This window comes from Furipterus horrens, unplaced genomic scaffold, assembly GCF_987537825.1.
Source record: "Furipterus horrens unplaced genomic scaffold, mFurHor1.1.pri manual_scaffold_4, whole genome shotgun sequence".
Taxonomy (NCBI): Eukaryota; Metazoa; Chordata; class Mammalia; order Chiroptera; family Furipteridae; genus Furipterus; species Furipterus horrens.
In genome coordinates, this window is record NW_028327174.1 from 202,456,275 (window position 1) to 202,482,281 (window position 26,007).

At 65.1% G+C, this 26,007-nt stretch overlaps 1 protein-coding gene across 1 annotated transcript in view; it reads left to right on the forward strand.

Moving 5' to 3' along the window:
* KCNT1 (potassium sodium-activated channel subfamily T member 1) overlaps window positions 1–26,007 on the forward strand; it is a 42,212-nt gene that overhangs the window by 166 nt on the left and 16,039 nt on the right. Inside the window, exons 2-11 of the mRNA XM_090274956.1 lie at window positions 16,653–16,694; window positions 19,308–19,387; window positions 19,964–20,063; window positions 22,127–22,183; window positions 22,996–23,044; window positions 23,130–23,189; window positions 23,322–23,396; window positions 23,468–23,551; window positions 24,059–24,153; window positions 24,870–25,050. Coding sequence (XP_090131082.1) covers window positions 16,653–16,694; window positions 19,308–19,387; window positions 19,964–20,063; window positions 22,127–22,183; window positions 22,996–23,044; window positions 23,130–23,189; window positions 23,322–23,396; window positions 23,468–23,551; window positions 24,059–24,153; window positions 24,870–25,050 — 823 coding nt within the window. The remainder of the gene's footprint in view (window positions 1–16,652; window positions 16,695–19,307; window positions 19,388–19,963; window positions 20,064–22,126; window positions 22,184–22,995; window positions 23,045–23,129; window positions 23,190–23,321; window positions 23,397–23,467; window positions 23,552–24,058; window positions 24,154–24,869; window positions 25,051–26,007) is intronic.

Consider the following 26,007-nt stretch of genomic DNA (forward strand, 5'->3'; position numbering starts at 1 on the left):
TGCGCGGGCGCGCGCGGCGCTGTCCACGGTGCTGAAGCGCCGGGGCCCTCCAACTTCCCGGCTTCCGGGCCCCGAGAAGTTTCAGGGGCGGGCGGGGGCCTGGGGGACAGGACAGGCTGCTCTGTGCCGGGGCATCTCGCCAGGGCTGCTCCCAGCGCCCCCAGTTGCGCTCGCAGTCCTGCCCTTTTGGGGGCCGAGCCAGGGCGGGGAGCACCCGGGGGCTGAGGCTCGCAGTCCGGCGGAGGGCTGGTGGGCATTTATAATTCATGTAGGGATCGCGTCCTTCAAGCTCACGCTGTGGTCTCTTACTGAGGGTGACAAGGTTCCTGCATCTCAAATCCTCCTGAGCAGAAACAAGCGAGATGCACCTGAGTCTTTTGGTAAAGGACCCAGCATGAGCCCTTGGGAATAATTCCTGTGCTGAGGGGGCTGGCAGGAAGCGGAGAGAAATGCTGCTTTTCTCTGACTTTTCCCCAAATAGCTGTCTCGGGCAAGCACCTAGCACTTTAACGCTGTCAGCCTCGGGGGAGGCGCGTTGACACCCGCACGGAAGCTGGCGCCAAGGACTCCCGCGGGGCTGGATGGAGCCTGCAGGGTTTGAACGGGAACGCTTTCCCGGCAGCTTGGGGGGGGGGGCGGCGGGGCGCAGGTCTGCACCCCGGGCTGGGGGTGGGGTGAGCCCGCAGTTCCCCCAACAAGGCAGCTGTCAGTCAGGAGCGCAGAGTGCGTGAGGTTGCAGACTGTCAGGATGCGAGTGGGACTCAGAAGGATCCCAGTGCGGTGACGGGCTGGGAAAGCGTGTCAGTGAGGAAGGTCAGCCCGCGAGCACCGCGCACACGGGAGGGCCCGTCACAGTCTCCAAGCGGGGCAGGGGGAGAGCTGGAGGCCCAGTGTCCGCGCTCACAGCCAGGGGACTCGGGCCGGGGAGCGGCTCTGTAGGCCTGACGCTGTTTTATCTTGCCGGGCTGAGCGCGCCAGCCATAAATAGACCCACCCAGGAGCATGTGACTCAGGGGAGCGCTTACTTTGACTCCCTGTGTGAGGACAGGCAGCCATGGCGGCGGGCTCTCCTGCCCTGCCTGAGCCAAGTGATGTGTTCAGCACATTCCTATGTCAGCACCAGCCCCCCGAGCCTGTTCCGCCAGGAATCGGTCAATTCTTGAAAGTAGCAGCGCAGAGATTCTTCCGGTGCTGGGCCAGGAAGGCGGCCTCCTCTCCCCTTGCCCCCTCGCGGACCCGGGGCCGCTGGGTGCCTTGATAAAGGCCAGTGCCCGTGGCTGATGTAGTCAGTGACACAGCCCTCCGTTTTGAGGAGTGGGTGGCAGAGGTGTTTGCCATCAGCCGTAGGGTGGCGTGTGTCTGCCTGGCGGAACCACCCCGACCCTGGGGAGAAGGAAGCTGGCACTGAGCCCTCGACCCTGTGGTTTGGGGTTTTCTTTATTGTGGTCAAATACACAAGATGTGAAACGTACCGCGTAGGACGTTTAGTACATTCACAATGTTGCGTACTCTCTAGTTCTAGGGTGTCCCATCACCCCAGAAGGAAACCCCGTCCCCACTAGTGTTCCCTCCCCCTCCCCCAGCCCAGACTCGACGGGGTTGCAGGGCCTGGTGGGGTCTGGAACGGGTTTCAGGGCTTCTCTGGGGCCGTGGGGCCTGCGGGGGCTCGGGACCTTGACGGGGCTGAGGCCTGGGGGAGGCCTCCCCTTCGCTTGCTGCGCGGGGAGCCCCATCACCCTGGATCTCTCTCCCAAGCCTTCCCGGCCCAGGGAGGCCGCTGTGGTGTCTATGGCAGGGCTGGCCTGCCCCACTGTGACCCCTATGTTCACAAGCTGTCCCCCAGGTCTCAGGGGATGCGCCGTGCAGGAGACCAGGGTGGCGCCTGGGGGGTCCTGAGATCGCCTGAGCCCCCACCCATAGGACACACATACGGGGGCTCCTGCTGGGCTCTGAGCTGATATCCGAGGCCGGGGGAGGAGCCCCTCCTGGGTGCCTGTGATGTTTGCCCCCAGAGCCGGGCCCCTCCCCCATCCCCCCATCGCTGATTTCCAAAGTGGAGGATGGGGGCCAGGCTGCCCGTGGCCTGTCAGGACCCCTCCTTTCCGTGTGACCAGGTGACCAGGATGTCTCCCTGGGGTGATGGAGGGGAGCAGCCGCCGGGTCTGGGGTGGCCAGCGGGGCCCGAGAGGTCTGAGTTGAGAGAGCTGCCTGCGCCCCTAGCAGGCCCCGGGCCAGCTCCAGAGGGCGTGGGGAGCTCACACAGGCTTGCATGTGCCCCGGGGCAGTCCCACAGGGCCCTCGGGGGCCCAGGGATGGGGTCCCGGGCTCCAGCAACTGGGCCTGGGTGGTCTGGCTGAAGCCCACACTGAGGGGGCTTCTCGGGTGGAGACTGAGCTAGGGTCCCGCACCTCCCACACAAGGCGGACCCTGCCCCCCCGCAGCTGTCTCTCGGTTCCTGCCCAGAGTGTTTCTCTCCCCCACTCTGCACCCCTGCTCACACCCCGGGCTGGCTCTATGGGGGGGGCGGGGTGGAGGTGCCACTCTGACCTGGCTCCGCAGGCATTGAGCGGGTGGGCAGGGCTGTGGGCTTGCTGTTCCCCAGGGGAGTAAAGCCACAGCTGTGAGTCACCCAGCCTCATGCCTGTGGCCTTGGGGGGAGGGCGGACGAGGCCCACGTGGGCGAAGGAGGCTGCTTGGCCACTCCTGGGAGCCAGTGCGGAGGTGGGCAGAGCCTTCCAGGGCAGCTGAGGGCCTGCCTGCGGGCCAGGTCTGGGATGCCTACCCGGACACTCACTGCCCCTTCACGCAGGAGCCAAGGAGAATCTCGGGGAGGACCTGGCCCCCCTGGTCAGTGCTGACCCTCCTATGTGCCTCGAAATCCGAGCACGTGGCACCACGGTCCTGGGGATACACTCAGGGGCCAGAGGGCCTCCTCCACAGCTCAGGGGCTGCAGACCCCAGTCAGGCTGTGAAACCTTCTGCAGGGCGGGGGATAACAGCCCCCACCCCCCACCAGGGCGGCTCTGAGGCAGCAGTGACAGAGGGGCGGGAAAGGGCTTTGGTCATTGCCCGCCCCTAGTCTGCGACAGGGACAGAGGCTTCAGCGCCCCCTCCAGCCCAGAAAGGTGCAGTGAGGTGCAGGGATGTGGCAGCCACGCCACAGGCTTGTCCCCGACAAGGAATACAATGACCAGAAGGCTAGGGTGGGCGAGTCCCTGGTGGGGAGCAGGGGCCTGCCTGCTGGCACCTCCTGGCCAGCATGCCGGGGACCCACTGTTCCCACACGGCCTGCCCAGCCGGCACACAGGCCAGCGGTCCCGGGGGTCCCAGAGCCACAGCCAGGGGGCCATACCAGGGTCTGCGCCCCTGCTCGCCCCCAGCCCAGGCGGGCGGGCCGGTGTGAGAAGCATCCAGGGACCCAGGCCGCTGGCGCTGGGGGGCCCGGGGGTGGGGTGGGCCTGCTGCAAGGAGGGCATGGAAGCCCGAGCCCAGCGACTCCCCAGGGGCCCGCTCTGCCTTCGTCCCTGAGCCCCTCTGACAGCAAAGGGTGTGCTGACGTGTTTCTCTGCAGTTGAGCAATAGCATTATTGTTTCACATAACAAGCCGAGAAGGGAGGACAGGCACCCGCCTCGCCAGGAGCGTGGGGGCGGTGAGGACAGACCCCCGCCTGGCCCAGCGGGAGCAGCTGGTGAAGGCAGTGGCCTGAGGAGGGCCTGCTCTGGACCTCAGGTCCCTCCAGCCTGGGCCCAGAGAGGCCGGGGACAGAGCCAGGCTCCTGCCATGGGACAGAGGCCCTGCAGGAGGGGGCGGCACCTCCAGGAACAGCCTGGGCTCAGAGCCACTCACCTGTGGTTGCTTTTAACTGAGCGTCACCAAGCTGGGCTGAGGCGCTGCTGACCCCAGACTGGTTGGTGGGAACTGAAAACGGACCCCCACCCCACCCCAAAGTGCTGGGGGCTGCCCCCTCCTTCCCGCCCATCCCATGGGCCCACGCCTGACCCCTCAAGGCCTGCCTGGGGTTGTCCTCCCTGTCCTGGCACCGCCCATGTCTTGTCCCCCCTCCCGCCCCCTGGACCCTGGGATGGTGAGGCGGGCATCCCCCAGGGGCCGAGGGCTTGTGTGTTTCAGGCACTTTGCTGCCTCCTGGGGACTTGCATGCATGACTCAAGGTCAAAGTCCTCCTGAATTCGTGCGAAGCAAGACCCAGCGGCCCAGGAAGGGGGCGGCCGGCTCCTCCAATGTCACAAAAATTACCGGTAGTTTTGGGTCCACATCGCAATTCCATGCAGTCCCAACCTGCTTCGGTGACAGGTGTCCTCAGCACTCCGCCTGGCCCTCCTGGCATGAAAGTGAGAGGTGACGGCATTCAGGCCCAGTGACGCCACTGCAGTCTGGGGCCTACATGACAGACAGCATGTCTACTGGCTAGAGGCTGCCATCCGAGATCAGGGTCCCAGTGGGTGGGTGCTGGTGAGGACGCCCCGCCGGGTTTAAGACACTCTCTGGCTGCGTCCTCACAAGGTGTGTGTGTCTGAGGGGGGGACAGAGAGAGCTCTAGTTTTCAATAAGGACACGGATCCAATCACGGGGCCCCTCCTTCCTGACCTCCTCTAACCCTAATCAGCTCCTCAGCCCCCACCTCCCGACACCAGGGCATCAACGTGTGAGTTGGGGGGGTGGCAGGACATTTAGCCCACGAAGGCTGGGGATGAAGTTGACGCTGCTAAGGAGACTGCAGGGGACCTTTCTTGGGACTAAGCTGGGCTTTGATTGAAGTTGGGGAGCCTGCGGGGGCATCCTGTCCTCTCCAGACTGGGCTTGTCACCTGGCTGAGTGGAGGCAGGTCTCACAGCCAAGGGACCTGTTCAGGGTCACACAGCTAATGGGGGGACCTTCAGCACGAGGGGGTCTCTGGTGTTTTGACTTGTGTCCCCCCTCCCCCCCAAAAATTCATCTGCACCTGGGACCTGTGATCATGACCTTATCTGGAAACAGGGCCTTTGCGGATGTAATTAGGGTCAGGACTTGGAGATGAGGTGACCCTGGATGAGGGTGGGCCCCCTTTCCAATGGCTGGTGTCATTATGAGAAGAGGAGAGGACACGTACAGGAGGAGCCACGTGAAGATGGCAGAAAGTGGAGCCATGTGTCCATAAGCCAGGGGCGCATGGGGCCCCCAGGAGCTGGCAGAGGCGGGAAGGACCCTCCCCTGGAGCCTCCAGAGGGAGCGTGTTCCTGGGATACTGGCTTCTGAATTCTGGCCTCAGAGCTGAGAGAAAATAAATTCCTGTTATTTTAAGGCCCCCTGCTTGTGGAAGTCTGTTACACCGGCCCCAGGATGCTGATCCCCGCTCCCATCAGAGGGTGCCAGTGGGGTGGGGACCCACGGTACAGCGCCTGCCCCTTGCCTGGTCACTGAGGGAGATCCCAGTGGGGTTGTCGGGAGCTCCTTGGCCACTGCCCTTGTCACTCAGCCAGGTGGGACCATCTGTGAATGATACCGCCTGTCCTTCTGCTGGGCTGTTTTCCAGGGCAGGTCCTGGATTGATGGAAAATGTGCTTGAGCCCTAACTGGTGTGGCTTTGTGGGTTGAAAGGTCACTGGTTCAATTCCCGGTCAGGGCACATGCCTGATTGCAGGCCAGGTCCCCAGCTGGGGGTGTGTGAGAGGCGACCAATAGATGTTTCTCTTGCACATGGATGTTTCTCTCCCTCTCTCTCCCTTCACCTCTCTCTAAAAATAAATAAAGTCTTTAAAAAAAAGAAAGAAAGAAAGAAAATGTTCTCCAAAGCAGAAATCCCAGCAGAGGCCCCCTGCCCTCTGGCCACAGGCCCCTCCCACAGGCAGCGGGAAGAGTGGAAGGGGCGGGGCCTGCCTGCGGCCTTCCTGGCCTTGACCCCACAGCAGCCCAGGAAGGAGCCTCGTGGCAGGCGAGGCACACAGCTCCGGTGGGGTCACTCCCCGTGAGCCCCCCAGGGTGGCGAGGCTGCGGGAAGGCCTGCAGGTCAGGGAGGGACAGGAGGAGCCGAGGACGTGTGGACTGGGCCGGGGACTCGGGCCAGGTGCAGGTTGTGCAGAGGGAGGCTGAGGGGACAGACATGGGAGTCCCTTCGCTCCTCTCCACAGCTCTGTGCTGGGCAGCGGCAGCCCCCCAGCCTGGAGGGGCCCTGGTCAGGCCCCCTGCGTCTCAGGCCCTCGCAGGCCCAGGGGTCCCTTCTGGCTACACCCTCATCCCAGGCCCATGGAGGGCTTGAGTCTTAGTTCCCCTCCTTTTTTTTAAATTTTATTTTTCAACTACAGTTGACAGTATTATTTAGTGTTAGTTTCAGGGGTGAAGCATAGTGGTTACACCATCATCAATCACATCCTTTACCGAGTGGTCCCCCTTCCCTCGTTACCCCCCTCCCAGCGTCAGTGGGCCCTTCAGCAAGTGCCCACCTCAGAGGCTGCTGACAGGCAAAGGGAGGTCACCTTGGGAGGGCAAAGCACCCGCCCACCCACCTCCTGGAGAGCCTCAGACCCATGCCTCCGCCTGGCTAACTGGGGGCTGATTCTTGCTTGGTGCCTCCACTAGTTCTGCCGTTGTTCCGGGGGCCCAGGTAGAGGGGCCATCTGGGAGCAGGGAGAGGGACCCCAGGCCTGTGTTCCCTTTCGAGAGATGGATGACCAAGGACTCCACCTGGGCCTGGCAGCGGTGGGAATGCCTGGGAGGCTGTGGCACCCCATATTGGCAGCCCCGTGCCAGTCCTCTCTCACCCCTCTGGATTCTCTGGGCAGGAGGACGGGCACCCAGGGGAGCTGTCAGGATCTTTCCAGGCTGAGGACAGCCAAGCAAGGCCCAGGACCCTTCCCAGGTCCTCTAACAATGGCCCTCAAAAGACGTCATTGTCCTAATTCACGGAACCCATGAATGTGGCCATATATGGCAAAGACTTTGCAGAGGTAACCAAGTTAAGGATTTTTAAAATTTATTTGCTTATTTTTAGAGAGAGGGGAAGGGAGAAAAACATTGATTGGCTGCCTCTCATACATGCCCTGATCAGGGACCAAACCCGCTGACCGGGAATCAAACTGGTCACCTTTCACTTTGCAAGATGATGCCCAACCCACTGAGCCACACCAGCCAGGGCCAAGTTAAGGATTTTGACATCGAAGATTATCCTGGTGCCTGAAAGGCCATCCCACGTGTCCTTCTGAGAGGGAAGCAGTGAGGGTTAAAATGGTAAATTTTGTTACGTATCTTTTACTGCAACTTAAAAAAAGGACAGAGAGGGAGGCGGAGGGAGATTTAACACAGAAATGCCCATGTGAGGACAGAGGTGGAGGGATGCGGCCACCATCCAGGAACATCGGAGCCCCGAGAAGCTGAAGGAGGCAGGAGGGGCCCTCCCCAGAGCTGGTGGGGGAGCTGATGCAGCCCTACTGTTACCAAACAGAAAGCGGGGTCCCGCTGCCCGCCGCCCCCTCCAGACAATATTCCAGAGGCACGGTCTGGTGATGCAGGGAAGGAGTCTTCATCCGAAAGCGGCCACGGAAGCCCAGCAAGTCGCAGCTGCAACCACTCAAGCCTATCAGCGAAGGCTAAGCTCCGACACCCGGGCTCTCCCAGCGTGTCCCTGTCGGTTTCTATGGGGTTAGTGTAGAAACTAAAACATGACACGCACAAGCCACACGATCCCAGAGGAGCGGCAGGCCTCCGCCTCGGAGCCCGTTCCCTCTCCAACAGCCGAAGAACGACCCTGCCACCCTCTGCCAGGCCAGCGCGACCCTAGGCTGTGCCCGGAGTTCCTTCCCGTCCAAAACGCGGGCCGTTGGGAAACGCAGGCAGCCGCAGCGCCGTCACCCACGCGTCCCCGAGGGACAGAGAGCCCGGGAGCCAGAGCCGGAGAGCGAGCCGGCCCGGGAGCCAGCAGAGCTCGGGAGCCAAAGCGCCCGCCCTCCTTTTGTTTCCATTGGCTCTGGCGGCTTCAGCTTCCAGCCAATCGCGTCCGAGACGGCCTTCCATTGGCTCTGCAAGCTCCTCCCACGGCCCCGCCCTTCTCCCCGGTGATCGTCACCAGACCTCCCTGTGTCACTGTGACGCCCGGGTCTCAGCCCAGCGATGCTGATTTCGGGCTTCTGGCCTCTAGGCCGTGGGAGAATACATTTCTCTTGTCGAAGCCACCCCACCGTGGTCAGGCGTTACGGCAGCCACGGGATGTGCGCAGGGCCAGGAAATCTCACAACTGTTTGGGGGGCAGTGAACGTCGGGGAGATATTCGGGGCTAGTGGCCAGGCCAGCTCCCCACCACCACCACATGCCCTGCACTGGGGGGGGTCAGGGAGAGAGGCGGTGGCCCCGAGAGCTTAGGGAGCCCCGGGAGGTGCCAGGTGATTCGAGAGCCTGCCAGGGAGTGAGTGACGGCTCTGGGTGTGGGGAGCCAGGGCTGGGAGTCCGGGGGTCGGGGGGGGGGGCAGCAGAGGCCTGGCTGGGGGGAGACCTGCCCCGTGGCCCCCTGCGGGACCCTCTGGCTTGTTCAGTCCGGGCATCGTGCTGAGCCTGGTGAGTGGGAGCCACAGACTCCTTTAGCCTGGACCGGCTCCTGCCCAGGGTGGCCAGGAATAAATGGGACGAGACGTCTCCCAGGATCACGCACGTTACACGTGTTGGGGCTGGACTGCACCCCTTGGAAGTGTGCTGGACCCCTAACCCCTGTACCTCAAATGTGACCTAACTTGAAAATAGGCTCTTTCCAGGTATGAAGTGAGCAGAGGTCATTAGGGTGCCCCCCACCCAGTGTGCCTGGTGCCCTTCTCAAGAAGAGGGACTTTGGAGACAGGGGCAGAGGGCAAGTGTTCAGTGCCCACTGGGGAGAGGCCAGGACAGCAGCCTGCCCATGCTTCAGACGCGTGGTGCCCTTGGGTCTGAGAGACGCCTGTCTGTTGTTTAAGCCAAGAAACTCACACACAGGGCAAAAGGGACTTTGCATGAGAGTTAAGGTGACCGACCACTTGACTTTGATTTTACCCAAAGGAGGTCGTCTGAGGGGCTCCACTGTCCAATCACAGAGCCCATGGCAGCAGAGCCACTGCTCTGGTTGGCAAGGGGAGGTGACATACCAGTGCTGGCCTTGAGGGACTGAGCAGCCACCAAGGAAGGGGGAACCTCAGTCCTTGTCACCCACTGGGAGCCGGACCCTGCCTTCGACCGGTGAGCTTGGGGCCCACCTTCCTCGGAGCTGCAGACGAGAGAGCCCACCCCCCGATATTGAGCTGGGCTTTGGAAACCCTGGGCCGAAGACCGAGCTCAGCGGTGTCCGCCTTCTAACCCACAGCGCCGTGAGGCAGCACATACGTGGCTTGAAGCTGTGACACGACACGGTGCGTGCACAGGCCTCTTGTCCTGCAGAAGGTTCCACCGCCTCTACAGGTCTGTGAGCCTGTGTGTAGGGGGTTCACTTGTCCCTCTGCCCCCAATTATCCTTTAAACTGGGTCTGAGGGCCTAGAGGACAGACCCTGAATGACTGAGGCAAGAGAACGTTTATAGTGCCACCGGGCCCCGTGTTCCTCACGCTCTGCTTGTCCCTCCATTAGATATGGCTGGACAGGCCCCTGGATTCATGATGACAGGCCACCCTTCCACTGGGCAGTTGTGCTCCCCTTGCCACCTCCAGGAGACCCGTCCCCTGGGAACATCAGTTCTGCCCACTGTGCTCCAAAGGGTCATGGCCCCCATGGAGTGTCCTCGCCGAGCCCCATGCTCGCTGTGGCTGGGGACGTCGCCTCTCCTGTCCTTGTCCGCCCATGTGAACATTAGCCCCGTTCTTCTACAAGGGGCCCTGTCCTCCGTCACTGGGAACGGGCGGGGACGGCAGTGGAATCCTGCCAAGAAGCAGCACACGGCCGGTCCGTTCTCTTTGATCATCAGTGTTCAGAGTGAGGAAGCCTCCGACGGTGACAATGAGGGGTTTTCTTTCTGGGTTCCTCTTTCTGGGTCTCCTGTACTGACCCGTGGGGCTACACAGGCTCACCATGCCCCCCCCCAAAGATGCCCACGTCTTGAACTCGACCTCTGGACTTGCAGATGTGATAAAGGGTCTTCAGACGGGAGGAGGCCCCAGATCATTGGGATGGGCCCCCTGGAGTCCTGGGGGTCCTCAGAGAGGGAGGAGGACCGGAGCAAGGCCCCACTGTGCCGTGCGGGAGCCTCCAGAAGCCGGAAGGGCAGGAACCTGTCTCCCTGGAGCCTCAGAGGAGCCCCTGCCCGCACTCAGTGCTCAGGACTTCCCTCCAGAATGGGGAGATGGTGCGTCTGTGTGTTTAAGCCACTAAGTTCATGGTAATTTGTTGGCGTAGCCGCACGAAGCTCACCCACCGAATTCTCTTCATGGTCCCTCTGGTCCTCCATTGTCACTGCGTGGCTGGGAGCCCTTCCTGCTGGCTGCTGTGTTCCCTTTCTTCCCAACTTCTTTATTGTGGAAAGGGACACATAACAGCGACCGTCCCCACCGCGTCTCAGGGCACAGCTCAGCGGCATCAGGGTCATTCACACTGTGGTGCGACTGCCACCACCGTCCCCTCCAGGACTTTCAATCCTCCCAAAGGGACACTCTGTCCCCATGAAACGCCCACTCCCACCCCTGTCCCAGCCCCCTCCATGGACTTCCTATCTCTGTGAATCTGCCTCCTCCAGGGACCTCCCGTGAATGGGATAATAAATACGCCCTTCTGTGTCATTTCAGCACAACGTCCTCCAGGTCCGTCCACGTGGTAGCAGGTGTCAGGGTTTCCTCCTTTTTGAGGCTGAATCGTATTCCACTGTATCCACCATTGCTGTCTGCTGGGCAGTTGGAGAATGTATCCCACACCCATTTGCTCCCCCTGCCCCATCCCCTTCTCAATTTTAGGGTGTCACCAGCTACCTACTTCCTCACCCTGGCCCCCCTCCCTGCCCCCATCCAGCCCCCCTCCCAGCAGCGGGGGAGGGGCTGGCAGTCCCACTCAGCACAGATGAGGCAGAACGCCGACCCCACGCTCCCCACGGGGCTGCTGTGCCCCAGGAATGAGGCAGCATGAGGGGCTGCAGGTTGCTGCCCTGGCTCTTTGCGAAGCCTGGGTCCCCAGGGGCCCTGCAGCTTGAGAGCCTCTCTTGCAGCTTCCTGAACCTCTGGGGTGCATGGTGAGCATCCCTGCCTCCCCACCCTTCTCCTGGGCACTGACAGACAGGCAGATGGGCCTCGGTGTTGCCCCACAGACAGTGCCCCCCCAGGGCTGTGCAGGGCGCTGCATGTACCCCTGGTTCCGCTGGCCTGCGTTTTCTGCTTATCACAGGGCGTGTCCCAGCAGTGACCAGACACTTCCAGCATTCCGTCTTTGCAGCTGCCACACCGTGTTTTTCCACAGGAAGAACAAGGGGCAGCGACACCGGCTGGCCCTCCTCTCCCCAGGGGCAGGCAGGAGCCTGGCCAGGGAAACCCCTCATTCCTTTAGGGCAGGTACAGACGTGAGCCTTGGTGAGGCAGGTGCACGGGTCAGTGTCTGCTGGGACCACCAACGGCTGCCTGCGACCATGTTCCCTTTGCGGCCGTGTCTGGGCAGGGGCTAGTCAGGGGCCGGCTGTCCTGGGGCCGGCTTGCTCCCACAAACCTTCCCCATGCTCCAGTCCCCAGTGGTGGGCGGGGCCACAGTGGGACAGCGGGGTGAAGAGACAGTCTGGCAGTCTGGGGAGCCTCGGGAGCCCGGAGGGCAGCTGCTGAGGGGTTTCTCCCGGCACCAACACCTGCCAGCTGTGACCGGGACGAGTCCCCTCACCTCCCGGCCTCCAGCCTCAACTGTGAAATGGAAGGAAGTGCGCAGCAGGGAGCCCAGGCTCGGTCGGCAGGGGGTCCTTGCTCCACTCCTCCCTGTCTTGGTCTCCTGGGCAAGCCACCTCTCGGGCGGCAGGGCCTCAGTTTCCCCACTTTGCAAAACAGACAGAAATCTGCCCTGCCTGTTGGAGGTGGTGTTCAGAGAGCTGGTCAGGGCTAGTCCCGCAGGGCACCCGCGGCCACAAAGCAGCGTCCATGGCTGGGACCTCGGGCCAGCACCAGGTCAAGCCTGGGGTACAGGCACCGATGAGTGGCTATCCCTGTGGACTCCCTGGTAGCTTTGAGGGTAGGAAATGGGGGGAAGGTGGACCCTGGGTCTCTGTGGGTGGGAGGACCGACCAGCAGCAATGTCCCACCAGGCGAGAGGGGTGGACCCACCCAACCTGGGTAGACACCAGGGTCAGGGCTGCACAGTGAGGGGCCTCTGGGCAGGCCCTCCTGGGCAGCACCTCGGGGTCTCCAGAGCCCACGGGCAGCTGTGAGTTGGGCACATGGTGCAGCCCCAATGGCTCTCTGCCTCCTCCAGTCCTGCCCGCGGAGGTGAGTGGCCAAGAGCCACCAACTGTCACCGTGCCACTCTCCCTCCCCCCCGGCGCCGTGACTGTCGTGATTATCCTACTACTTCCGTTACAGGGCGCCCCTAGCAGCCACGGGCGCTGAGACCCTCTCCTGCAGGGGCGTCCTTGGCGCAAGGGGCCTCCTGGGGAGGGGCAGAGCAAGGAGCCTGGGTCTTCTGACTCCTCGGTAGAGGGGGCGCCTCCCCCAGCTTCCCAGGCGCCCCCCCAGCCCCGGGCCGATCCACTGCGGCAGCGGCGGCGCGGGGCAGGCGCGGGGCGGTGCTGCGATGGTAGCTCCCGCCTCCTGCCTCCGTCGCCGCGGCCGTGCGCTCCCGCAGGATGGCGCGGGCCAAGCTGCCGCGCTCGCCGTCCGAGGGCAAGGCAGGCCCCGGGGGCGCTCCGGCCGGTGCCTCGGCCCCCGAGGAGCCGCACGGGCTCAGCCCGCTGCTGCCGGCCCATGGCGGGGGCTCCATGGGCAGCGACGTGGGCCAGAGGTAGGGGCGCGGGCCCGGGACCCTGCGTGCCGCCGCCGCCAGGAGGGGCTTTGCATCTCTGCCGCTTGCATCCTGCACGCGCTCCGCGGGGCTGCATGTCGCCTGCAGCCGCGGGAAGGGGCGGGGGCAGATGGCTCGAGTGTCCCCTGGATCCCCCTCCTAAGCGCCACGACCACCCAGCGTGTCTCCAGCCTGCCTCGGGGACCCTGGGGGACCCGCTCTCTCCTGCTCTTAGGGGAGAAGGGAAGTGGGGCTGGGGGCGCTGTGCCGGGTGACCCCTGCTGGAGCGTTGTCCCACTGGACACCACACTCATGCTGGCTCCAGCAGCCACTCGGAGGAGGCAGGGCCCGTACCTGTGTCCCCACTTAGAGGCAGCCCAGTGCGGCCAGGAGGCTGGTGGAAGGCTGCACAGCAGACTGGAGCCGGGCCAGGGCTCAGGCCCCTGGGGGACTGGCACCTGGAGCTGGTGACAGCCAGAGCACAGGAAGCCAGTTCCTTGGGGAAAGAGCCCTCTGGGCCTGCTCGGCCCGGCCCACCCCTCCCCAGCCCCTCTGTGAGCTCGGGCGGGTGGAGCGCAGCACCCCCATTGCACAGATGAGGACGCTGAGGCTGGGCCTGCGGCACTCAGGCCAGCGGGCCCCTCCCATGTGCCCGGAACCCTCCTAGATCAGAGCTGCCCTGTGTGGGCCCGTCACGGGCACGGACACCTGTGCCGGGCAGAGGCGCAGTCTGGGCCAGGGCGAGGAGAGCGCAGCTTGAGGGCGGAGGGGAGAGCAGGGCCACTGTCTGGGGACGGTTGCCGGGGCTGCGGCAGGGGGCTGGCAGGGACTCGGCCTGGCAGATGGCAGGACCGAGGGTGCCTGGGGAGTCTGCCATGCCCCCCCCCACCTGGCCACAGACTGTCTGGGGGGCCCTTCCTCCCACACCCTGTTTCCTGCCCCTCAAAGCCCCATGAGGGAAGGCTGGTGCCCAGCGTGTTCCCATTGGCCGAGGAGACTGTTCAGGCTGGAGAGCGAGTGCTCCTAACAGGCCCTGGAGCAGCCAGTGGGCAGCCCCTGGGCAGGAGGGAGGCGAACTGGCCCACGTCCTGGGGACCAGATTCTTTTCTCCTGTGGGGCAGGAATTCTGGAGGCTCTGGTTACAACCAGTCTGGCCCCTTAAGGGTTCAGCTCCCTGCACCATCCCATTCCTGCAGGGATAGCAGGTGCTGCCCAGGCTGCATCTGAGCCTGCAGTACTGCATGGGAGATGCAGCTGCAGGGCCACCTCCTCCAGGAAGCCCTCCCCCATGCTTACCACTTCCGGCCCCCATCCTGTGCTGACCCTTTGCCTGAGCAGCCTCACTCACTCAGTCCCCCAGCAGCCCATGAGGTGCAGGGTCCCAATCAGCCTGCTTTTGCAGAGCAGAGAGACAGGAGCTGTCTGCAGCCTCCTGCCACCTGGTGCCTTGCAGCCTCCTCTCCCAAGGGGTTGGATGCGTGCTGTGGACAGGGGCAGTAGGGAGCTGCAGCAGGTCCCTGAGCAGAGGAGGACTTGCTGGGATTGCGCCTTAGGAACACAGGTCTGATGGAGCTTCCAGCGTGACCCGAGTAGGGCGACGGGTGCCTCTGTCATGGGAGCTGCTAGCCAGAGCTCCTGCAGCTGCCCCTGACCTGCATGCCCAGCCACCTCCTGGAGCCGGCCAGGGTCATGGCTCACTGGGCCCGAGGCCCCCAGGAGACCTCAGCACTGCTGAGGAGGCAGTGGGCAGAGGGACCGCGCCGTGGGGAGATGCCCGGTACTGTCATCACGCCCGAACCGTGGCACACCACCCTCCGTCTGCTGGACACTGTGGGCTGGTGACAGCCCCTCCTCACCTACCCAGCCTGGACTCCCTGGGCTTGGAGCCTGTGGGCCTCTCCTTTCCTCTCTGGCCCCCACGCCCCCAGTGTGAGGTGGGGAGACGGGGTCTGGTTAGAAAGTCGACCTGGGGGACGGGTAACGAAGACCATCATTCCAGGGCATCTGAGCTAAAGAGCCAGTGAGAGGGGGGCTGGCCGTGTACTGAACACCTGGGTGGGTTAGGGCTGAGCTGGGCTCCTTCGTGTCCCCAACAACCTGGAGCTGGTGGCCTTGCCCCTCCAGGGGCTGCGCACTGCCTCATAGCTGCTGTGGCCCAGCACTGGGCTCTCCGACCTGGAAGGAAGGACTAGGTGGAGGGAGGGGCCCGTGAGGCTGGAGAGGGAGGCCCGGTTCCTCTGTCGCTCCCCAGGCATGACACCTGGGCATGGTGGTGGCCTCGGTGAGAAGGGGGGGGGCACAGAGAGAGCCAGGATGCGGGCGCTGAGGTCTGAGAGTCAGGACTTGTGGCAAGCGTGGCAGGCGTGGCAGCACTCTGTACAGAGGGGTGTGGGGTACAGGGGGGCACAGCAGGGGCCGAGCTCCAGGGGCAGAGCCCAGACGGGTAATGAGGACGCTCGTGCGGGCGTGCATGGGGCCGCGGCTCCTCCAGGAGCCCTGTGTTCAATGTCGCGTGTTAACTGTGACCTCAGGCCTGTCAGAGTTCAACTGCAGCAGACAGAACCCCGAAACCTGCTCACTGTGGTACCCTGCGTTCAGGAGGTGTCCCTGGGACCCCCTCCCCGCCACGCAAATCCACACCTGGACACTCTCTGCCTCCCGACTCTTCTCCCCGGCCAGCCCCCCACATCCCACACCCCTCACCCCTCACCCACTCCAGGTGAATTCTCCTCATTTCACTGCCGCGGACTGTGGGTCTGCCAGGCGCCTGCCACCCCTTGGTGCAGCTGTTGCCCCGACTCTGAGCCAGGGCGGCCCCGGGCCGGTGAGAGGGAACCCGAGCTGGCCCGACACGCAGAACCTGCTGGAAGCCCCCGGCAACCCCAGGCCGTGTCCCAGGCTCCCTGCTCTGCACGGAGCCCCCTCCCCCTCCCCGCCGAGACCTTGTCCACCCAGGCACCAGGATTTGGGGGGCCCTGTGGGGATCCTGCTCACCCAGAGGGCCCTGCAGAGGCCAGCAGGCATGCGCCTGTGATCCCACCACTGCCTGCCGGCCCCCCCTCTTTGCTGTGGCCTCCTCAGGAAGGCAGGGGTCCTCTGTGAACCTTGGTTTCCTCTTCTGGGAAATGGTTCCTTTGAGGACGAAGAGAGGGCCCCGGAGCCCTCCGCAGGAGCTGACCCCACGGTGCCTCATCGGCTAGGAGCAGGCCCTGCCCAGCCCCGACCCCAGGCTCCCACCGGCCTCTCCCCACCTGCAGGCCGCCCCTGAGGCAGCTCCCAGCCTTGGCCTGTATGCGGGGCAGGGGAGGGGGGTCCACAGGCTCGAGGGAGAGAGTCCTGGCTGTGCCAGGCAGTGCTGACCCCCGACTGTCTCATCCACCCGGTGACCCTAGAGGACAGCTCCTGGCTGCTCTCAGCTTCCTGGTGCGAAGTGGGGTAACGGTGTCCCTTCCTGGTTGCTGGACGTCCCTCGGCACCCGCACAGGCACAGGGGCACGGCCAGGCCTGCCCATCGGTCCCTGCGGGCTGGGCTGATGGCGGGTCATCGCAGGTGTGGCCGTCGCCCCATCGGCCCGGGAGGAGGCGCATGTGCTGGGCCGTGGGCTGCTCTGCTGCTTCTCTCCGGGGCTGTGTGCGTGGCGCCCCGCTTCCCTGGACCTCGCTTGTCTGGGCGCTCTCCTGGCCCAGGAGTCCGGGCCCTCTGTCCATCCGTCCGTCTTCCATGTTGACGTGTCCATGCGGTGTCTGCCCCCAGGCTTCCTGTGGAAGATTTCAGCCTGGACTCTTCCCTGTCTCAGTAAGTGTCCCGCAGGGGAGGGGGCCGTGGCGGGGGCAGCAGCGCATCCTCTGGCCTCGGGGAGGCGGGCGGCTCAGGCCTGTGCCAGCCCTGCTGGGGCCGCGGTGACCCTGCAGCGGCCGAGGGTGGTCTCCCGTTAGTGGTCCGCCTGAAATCAAGCGTGTGGCCGGGACTCACAGGGGCGGAGCCTGAGACGCAGAGTGGTCGCAGCAGCCCCTGCCCGACAACCCACCGCGCGGGGCGGGGCGGTCCTGGTCCCTGCGTGGTCCCCCGCCGAGGAGGCTGAGGCTCAGGCAGGTGCAGGGCTGCCAAGCGGCCGGGCAGGTGAGGGACAGGCCGCGTCTGGCTGAGTGACCTGGGCCTGACCCTGCTGAGCCAGGGGCCCGTCCTCACCCGGGCCAGCCCGTGCAGGGAGCCCCGGGGAGCGGGGGCTGAGAGTCCCGAGGGGGCTTCTCTGTGTCCGCGGGCCTGCCCGGCACCGGCCCGATTGGGCCGAATTGTGCCCAAGGCCTTAAACGTGCTTCAGGGTGACGGAGTCTGTGATTTACTTTCTGTGGAGCCGCCGGAGGAAGCAGGCAGCCGCAGCTCATGAAATATTGAAAGTGAGAGGCTTTGTGAATGTCGCTGGCCCTGCAGGCCCGACCTCACGGCCCTGCCTGCCCGCGGCTTCTCCCTCCTCCCTCTGGGGCACTGCTGCTGAGGCCTGGGGGCCACCTGGACGGGGGTCCGCAGCCCCCGGCCGAGGGCTCAAGGGCTGACCAGCACGGGCCCTGCTTGGGGGGACTTGACGTTCCGGTTCTGGGCACGGGGAGGGGCCTGGCGAGTCCTGGCTCCGCGGTCCTGCCCCCGGCAGTGAGGTGTGAGGTTAGGATGGGAGGATGGGGTCCATGGAGAGGGCCTGGGGGTCCCTGGCACAGGGAGGAGGAGCCGACCGATGCTGCTTCCTGGTCTTGGCCTCAGTTCCCCAGCTTGGGGCTCTGTTGGGAGTGGAGGAAAATAGAGGACCTGCTGGGGTGGGGTGAGGGCATGGAAGGGGGGCCCAGCGGGGCCACATAAGGGCCCTGTGGGGAGCACACCTGAGTGGGGGGGTCGAGGAGTTGGGGGTTCCTCTTCTGAGGCTTGGCTGGGCCGGGCAGGGGAGTGTTAGGACAGGGTGCTCTGGGGCCGTGTGGTCTGTGAGGAACACCAGGACTCGGCTGTGGGACGTCTGCCCAGGCTGAGCCCTAACTTTAGAGAGAAGGGCATCTGACTGACTCCCCCAAGAGACCCTCGGGGGCGCGGGGCTCTGGGACGGAGGGACGGAGTGGGTACAATGGCCCTTGGCTCTGGGTTGGGACCCCACTGTCTGTGGGAGACCTGTCCTGCTGTCCCAGCCCCAGGAGCCCAGAGCGTGGCCAGTCGGCCAATCTGCACCAGGACCAGGGCGTGGGGAAGGGCCCCACACCACCCCACGTTCTCCCGGGCCCTTCTCAAGCCCTGGAACCAGCAGAGGACACTGTGGCCCCAGCTTGGCCTCCAGGGCCTGTCCAGGCAGCATGGCTGTGCCTTGGGGCACTAAGTCCCTCTGGCCTCCCGTGTCATGGGCACGGTGAAGGGGCTGGCCGGCTGGTCGCCCCCCACAGCACCCCGTCACTGGGTCAGCTGAGGCTCAGGGCAGGGCCTTCCACACCCCCACCTCACCCCAACCCCAAGGTTGCCGGTCCCTGTCTCGTGGGGCATCTGGCCCACGGTGACACCCACAGGCTGGCCTTGTGGGATTCCTAAGGCCGTCCTGCCAACGGGGGCAGCTGCGCAGCCTGTGACAGGGTGCCAGAGGCCCTGCGTGGGGGGCGACCGGGACCAACCCAGAGCAGGAGCCCACCCAGCACCCCGAGTCACTGGCTTCTGGGGGTATGCTCCCTGCGACCCGGAGGGACAGTGTGAGCCGCACCTGCCCAGGGCCCTGGCCAGTGTGCCGTACAGTGGGGCAGGGACTCACTGTCCCCGGGCCCCACGTTCCCAGGACTGGATGGCCCTCCACACCGAGCATGCCCCCCTACCTTTGACAGAATCCTTCTGGGGCCGCTGGGGTCAGATCCCCGCCTGCCGAGAAGCTGGCAGGGACTCAGGGTGCCTGGGGATTGGCCGGGGGGTCCAGGGTCACCCAAGGGATGGGAGCCCATGTCCCTGACAGGGGCAGCAAACCTTCAGGCACAGCCACCGGGGGCCCCCAGACAAAGCAACTGACCGCTGGCTTCTAGAACATTCTGTATAGATGACATGACATGTTTGAGCCCCGTGCCAAGGGCCACACAGGGCATGTTTAATCCTGGAGGCTGGCCGTGCCCGCCGAGGCTGGGGGCCCAGGAGTACTGGCCTCCGGGGAGCGTGGAGGCACCCGGGTGCACCCGGTGCTTTCGGAAGGTCCGGCAGGCAGGTGTGCCGCGGCGCGTGGGTGCGTGGGGCACTGGAGGCCTCCTGTCCAAGGCGGAGGTGCTGACCCAGCCGCTTACTGTCCATCCGTCCATCTCCTGGGCTCCTACAGCGCGGGGGAAGCCCACCCTGCTCTGGGCTGTGAGCTGGCCCCGGCCCACCTGCTGGGCCGAGCCCCCACGCCCCTCTCCTGCTCCCCAGGGTCCAGGTGGAATTCTATGTCAATGAGAACACCTTCAAGGAGCGGCTCAAGCTGTTCTTCATCAAAAACCAAAGATCCAGTAAGTGGGGCCTGCGGGGCGGGGGCGCGTCCCCAGGGGTGGGGCCAGCTGTGCTTGGGGCTTGCGGGGGGGAGGCCCGGGCCGTGTGGGCAGACGGCGGGTGTGGGGCCACGGTCAGTGCTCCCTCACCTCGGCCTCACGCCTCCTTCCACCCAGCAGGAGGTGGGCCTGGGACCTGTGGGGACCCTGCTGGAGGTTGGGCTGGGTCAGGGGCACCAGCTCAGCCTCGTTGCTGTGGCCCCTGGCTCCCCTGCCCTCCCCTAGGGTGCTCCCTGGTCCCTCAGTGTGTCCCTGCCCCTCCCCTGCAGGCTCTGTCCACTGCCTGCCCGGTGGGAGCTTGGCCACTCGGGCCCCTCCTGGGGTGCAGGATGGAACATGGAAGTCGTGGCCCCGAGTCCCAGCCCACAAGTGTGCTCCCCACAGCCCCACACCTCCTGTCCACGGAGGGAGCAACTCGGGGCTCCCCTGCTCCTCTGGGGACAGCCCAGCTCAGGTGTCCAGGGCACAGGGGTCAGCCGTTGGCAGGAGGGGCCCCGGCCGGGGAGCCCTGACACCCCCACTCCGCCCCCCTCGCAGGCCTGAGGATCCGGCTGTTCAACTTCTCCCTGAAGCTGCTGACCTGCCTGCTATACATCGTCCGCGTCCTTCTCGACGACCCGGCCCTGGGCATCGGATGGTGGGTGACGGTGGGCCGGGCTGCAGCCGGGGGCCCTGCTGCCATCACAGCGGCCTGTGCCCGCCCCCACACGGGTCCTGGGTCACCCTCTGCCCAGGGCCTTGGAGAGACCTTCTTTCCCCCCGGGACTCCTGCCCCAGTGCCCACCCCCCAGGGAGCCACACCCTGGACGCTGCCCTCGGGTCCCGCTGTCCAGCCAGCTCCCCAGGGGGAAAGGGCGCCTCTGTCCGCGGACTGCGGCTGCTCCCGGACCTGGAAGGACCTCCCCTGAGTCCGGGTGCAGCTCCCTGTCCGCGTGGAGACGCAGGGCCTCAGCCCCAGCTCTGTGCTCCCACCTGGTTCCTCCTGGGCCCAGAGCGCCTCTCCCTCGGTCTCCTTCGTCTGCACGGAGCACGCGCTGTGCTGACTTCCAGGGGCAGGTGGTCAGCATGCGGGGCCTGGGCCCCCAGTAGAAGGTGGTCCGAGGGCCCCTCCCCTCTTGCCGCCTCGTCTTCCGGCTGTGACGGCTGCTGGGGAGAAGCTCGCGTTTCCACTCGGATCCCGGTGGGAACCAGTTTCTCCCCTGGATGCGGGTGGCTTCTCTCTGTGCCCCCTGCTCGCTGCCTCTGTGGCTCCGGGGGACACTGAGCTGGGTCCACGCAGGGCCAGGCTGTCTTGCGTGAAGGCTTTGAAGGTCCCCTCCCCGACCCCAGGCACGCTGGACTTCCTGAGACTCGGGCGTGGGACTGGGGTGACCCTGTGTGTTTCTTGTTCTCCCCGGTTTCCCATCTCTTGCTGTCACTGGGGGGCTTCCTTAGCTTCTCTTCCGCCCTTCTGCTGAGTTTCTCACGGCCACTGCCATGTTCCCAGTTCCCGGGACTCCCTCCCGGCCGGCCAGCCGTTCTTGCCGTGGATGTGCTCTGCCCTCCCGCGTCTCTCGGGGCGACACAGGTCACCCTTTTCCTCTCTCAGGCTGTCCTCGGATGCTCAGTCCCCGCTTGTCCTGAGCTCACGCTGAGAGCATTCGTTCCCATTCTGGCACCCTCAGCGCCCTGCACGGGGGGTGGGCGCTTGTGCAGAGGCCTCTCGGTCAGGGCCTGTGGCCCGGGCCATCACTGTCACCTGGGTGACACTTCTCGGGCTGGCTCCTCAGGGCGTGTTCTTCCCGCCTCTTCCCTGGACAGGCGGCTGGGCTCCTGGGGCTGAGCCGGGAAGGAGGCCTGTCACTTTCTGCTGAGAACAAAGGTCTTCATCCCAGGGGAGAGGGCAGATCCCACCGAGGTGGTTTTGGAAGGAAAACTGGGGGCTCGAACTGACACCACTTTCCTGGATTCATCCCACCTCCCCAAATCCCAGAGGCCCCTGGGCACCTGGCCCCACATCCTCACGGGGACAGGGCTATTGTCATCGCACAGCGCCTGGCACACAGTGGTGGGAGGTGAATGGCTGGGGAGGGTCTGCTGGGTGTGGTGGCGTAGATGGATGGGCGGGTGGGCGGTGGGTGGTCATGGATGGGTGGCAGGTAGGTGGTGGTGGGTGGCCGCCCACAATGGCCACAGTGAGGCTGCGGGGAAGCGGGCCATTGAGAGAAAAGGGTGGGAGCTGCCTGTCACCGTGGACTGTATGGGACGAGGGCCCCTTGCTCAGCGCCCAGCACAGATTAAGTTCTGGGGCGGAGCCAGCATGTCCACCATGCCCTTGGCCCCCAAGTGCGCATCCAGGTGGGGAGCCTTGTGTTGAGGGATGACTCAGGGAGGCCCTCTAGCGTCAGCCCCGTGGGAGCCGCCTTGTGCCCCATCCCATTGACGTTGCCCGGCCTCATTTGCGGCGCCTCTGCCTCTGGGTTGAGTCCCAGTTCTCCCCTGGGCACCTCTCATACCCCAGAGGGGGTGTTTCCTCCTTGTTTTACCTGCCCACGCCTGACAGGCCCTCCCAGCTGCCTCAGACACCCTTCTGAGGTGCACGGCTTGACCCTGGGTCGGAGGGACAGTGCCCCAAACATTCCTTGAGCCCCTGGCAACCCTGGGAAGGGTCCCGCGGATGGGGCTGGGAGGGCTGTGGCCAGGGCAGCTCTGTCTCCTCAGCTGGGGCTGCCCGAAGCAGAACTACACCTTCAATGAGTCATCCACTGAGATCAACTGGTGAGTCACGGTCATTGCCAGCTTTCCTGGGCTGTGGGGTGGGGGGGACAGAGGTCCGGGACAGGGACAGGTGCCCGGCCTCAGCCCCTGAGCCCCTGGGTTCCCCAAGGACACGTTCACCTGACCCTGGGACAGAGGTGGTGGGCAGCATGGGAGGTGTCCCGCAGGGCACCCTGAGGCTCCAGGAGCAAGTTAAGAGCTGGGCTGTCACCACAGGACGGCCCAGTGGCCTCAGAGAGGCTGGCAGACCAGGGTGGGAGGGGAGGGCCAGAGACTCAGGACCGCCTGAGTCAGCTCATGCCACGTTAGCCCAGGAAAGCGGGGCCCCATCGGTCAGTTGTAAGCGTGACCCCTGAGCGAAGGGGGGACACCTGATCCAGAGGAGAGGACGTCTTGGCCACACCCATGCATCCCGTGGGCGCTTCTCCCTGTCATTCTCTGACGCTCAGGTGACAGGACGGCCCCTCGGCCTCCTGCCCCTCCCTCGCACCCCCAGCCTTACGGGGCAGCCCGGGTCCTTCCGTTCTGACAGCTGCCAGTGTCTCTGCGTGGGCAGCCCTCCCTTGTCACTTGGCCTCACGGTGCCCTGCAGGGAAACAGGTCAGCACTTCCCCTCCGTGACCTGCCTGCCTAGGAGCTCTGTCCCCAGGGCCAGGGGGAGAGAGGCCCCAGGGGCCCCTGGGGCCTCAGAGCCTGCAGCCCCGCCTCCTGCCAAGCAGCCCGGGCACTGCCCCGGAGGCCTCCTTCCCGGAGCCTCCCTTCTCTCCAGGGATAAGGCTGGCCGATGCCCAGCTCACGCCCCTCTTCTCCAGGGCGCCGATCCTGTGGGTGGAGAGGAAGATGGCTTTGTGGGCGATCCAGGTGAGCGGGGGTCTGCCCCTCCCCTGCCCTCGCCCTGCCCTCTCCCCGCCCCCACTCAGGCTCCTGCGCTCTGCCCTCCCCGCAGGTCATCGTGGCCATAATCAGCTTCCTGGAGACCATGCTCCTCATTTACCTCAGCTACAAAGTGAGCGCCCGCCCGCCCTGCCCGGCCCCGCCTGGCCCTCTCGGGGCTCCCGCCCTCCCCTCTGATCCCCACCCAGCCCTGTCGCTGACCTCTGGCGGGTCTCTCTCCCCACCCCGCCTGCTGGGCTCCCAGGGCAACATCTGGGAGCAGGTCTTCCGCGTGTCCTTCATCCTGGAGATGATCAACACCCTGCCCTTCATCATCACGGTGCGTGAGCCCCCGCCGGCCGAGGGACGGGCCGCCTGGGTCCCGCGCCCGCTGACCCGTCTCCCCCGCAGATTTTCTGGGCGCCCCTGCGGAACCTGTTCATCCCCGTGTTTCTGAACTGCTGGCTGGCCAAGCACGCGCTGGAGAACATGATCGTGAGCCCCGCCTGCCTCTGCCTGCCCCTCCCCCACCCCTGCCCCCAATTCCGCCACCGCCAGGAAACCTGTCATCTCTGTCACCATCACCCTGAAGAGACTCACCCTTTCCCTCACCCTGAAAAGATGAGGGGGCAGGTGCTGTGTGAGGGCGAGCGGGGGCAGGGCCCACAAACCGGGATCCCCAGACCCAGGGCCACAGAATCCAGGACCGCGCGCCCCAGGCCACAGCAAACCGGAGCCCTCGCAGACCCTCCACTGAGTGTCTGAGCAGGTCCTGCTGCAGGCCCGTCAGCACAGCGGGGGACTGTGTCCTCCCCGCCGCCCCCCCCAACGCCGGGCCTGGTGCTCCCCATGCTCACTGTGCACTGGGCTGCAGCACTCCGTGTTGGCCTCTGGCCTGTGGGGGCTCCCCAGTCCTGTGTCCTCAGCCCCCACTCCCCAGCCTGGGGCCCCGGGCTTGGTGGCGGGTCCCAGCCCCTGCCGCTGCCGCGCCTCGTCCCACAGAACGACTTCCACCGCGCCATCCTCCGGACACAGTCGGCCATGTTCAACCAGGTCCTGATCCTCTTCTGCACCCTGCTGTGCCTGGTCTTCACGGGGTGAGCACCTCCTGGGCGCAGCCGGGCCCCCACGACCGAGGGGTCAGGAGGGCAGCGTGGAGCCCACGGTCCCAGGGCTGCCTGGATGGTGCCTTGGGAGGGGACTCAGTGGCCAGGGCCTGGCCCCTAGCCGGGTGGGGCCCTTTGGCTTGAGGTTCAGCTGAGAGGAAGGTCTGGGAGCAGCCAGAGTACACAGTGGGGAGCCCATCCCCCACATCGGCCTGTGCTCCTGTCGTGACACTGGTCCTGCCCGGTGGTTGCCCCCTCCGATCCCCTGCAAGGCCCAGGGGCAGGCACCATTGGTCCTGAAGGCCATGCACTTCCTGCGTCCCCTTCCTCCCCCCATTCCCCCAACATGCAGACCTCAGTGGAGCCAGATGGGGTGCCCCTCCCCACTCCCTCCCAGCAGCCAGCCCACTGAACATCCCAGTGGGGCGGGGTCCCTGAGTGCCACTGTGCGCTGCCCCATGGTGTGTGCTGTGGCCCCCAGGCCCTGCCATCGGCCCCTCCCAGTGTGAGGCTGGGGACTCAGGGTGGAGTGTGGGAGGGACTGTCCAGCTGTGTGCCACCGGGGACTGACCTCTTGGGTGAGGACCAGGCCTTGACATACCGGAGTCTCAGGGTGACGCGAGTTCCCGCGGGCGGGCAGAGCTCCGCCCCAGGAGCCCCGAGGTGGCCGAGGCCCGGCTGCAGCCTCTGACTGCCCGGACTTGCAGGACCTGTGGCATCCAGCACCTGGAGCGTGCGGGCGAGAACCTGTCCCTCCTGACGTCATTCTACTTCTGCATCGTCACCTTCTCCACCGTGGGCTACGGCGACGTGACGCCCAAGATCTGGCCGTCCCAGCTGCTGGTGGTCATCATGATCTGCGTGGCCCTCGTGGTGCTCCCACTGCAGGTGAGCCACCGCCCCCCCATTTCAGCGAGAGGGGCCACGAGGCCAAGACCCGTGGGACCAGGATCCATCAGTGTGGCGAGCAGGGGCCATCAGCCAGCTCCCTCCTGGGACCCGGCAGAGCGCAGAGCAGAATGGGAGGGGCTGACAGGGTGTCCCGTGGGCTGGGAGTCAGGAGCCTCAGCTCATGTGGCAGCAGCTGTCAGGGCCACAGGGGGCACAGCTGCCAGCCGCCCCCAGCTACTTCCTTGTCACCTGTCACCGAAGCCAATCTGCTGGCTGAGCCATGGGAAGGTGGGGCAAGAACCTAGCCCAGCCCCCACCTGGACTTAGATATGAGAACTGGAGGCCTGGAGAGGGGACCCCTGGTCCATTCTCGGGATGTGGGGGGATACAGGGGCCCTCTGCTGACCCTGCACTTGTTCCAGGGGAGCCCTCAGCCCCAGCCAGCCCCCTGTCCTCCCTCTTCCCCCCTTGTCCAGAGCACAGCGTGTGTGATAGGGACACAGAAGCCAAGGAGCACCCTATAGGCATCCTCGCCCCACTTCCCACTCTCTGGAGCCCCGTTCTCCCCACCTCCCTCTGCCCTGTGGCCCCTCCCCCTCACAGGCCCCTCCCACTGCAGATGTGGAGTCAAGGGGACTGTAGACAGAGGTCCTGGATGGGACAGCGCCGAGCAGGTCCACCACCTCCACTGTCCCTCACCTGCCAGTTTCTTAATTTAAAATGGTTCCCATCACTCGAAGCTCACATCCAAGAGGTGTGGCCCCAGTGGACTTGTCCCCAGACCTGCAGCCTCAGATCGCCCACTTGCTTGTAACCATGGGTCCTGAAAGTGTCCCTTTCACACCAGAGCCTAGATTCTTAATTCTGCGGCTGAGAATTTCCTGACACACGTTCATGTCCCTCCCGAATGGGCCTCGGGTGCTGAGGGAGGCCCACCGGCCTCATGAATGGCAC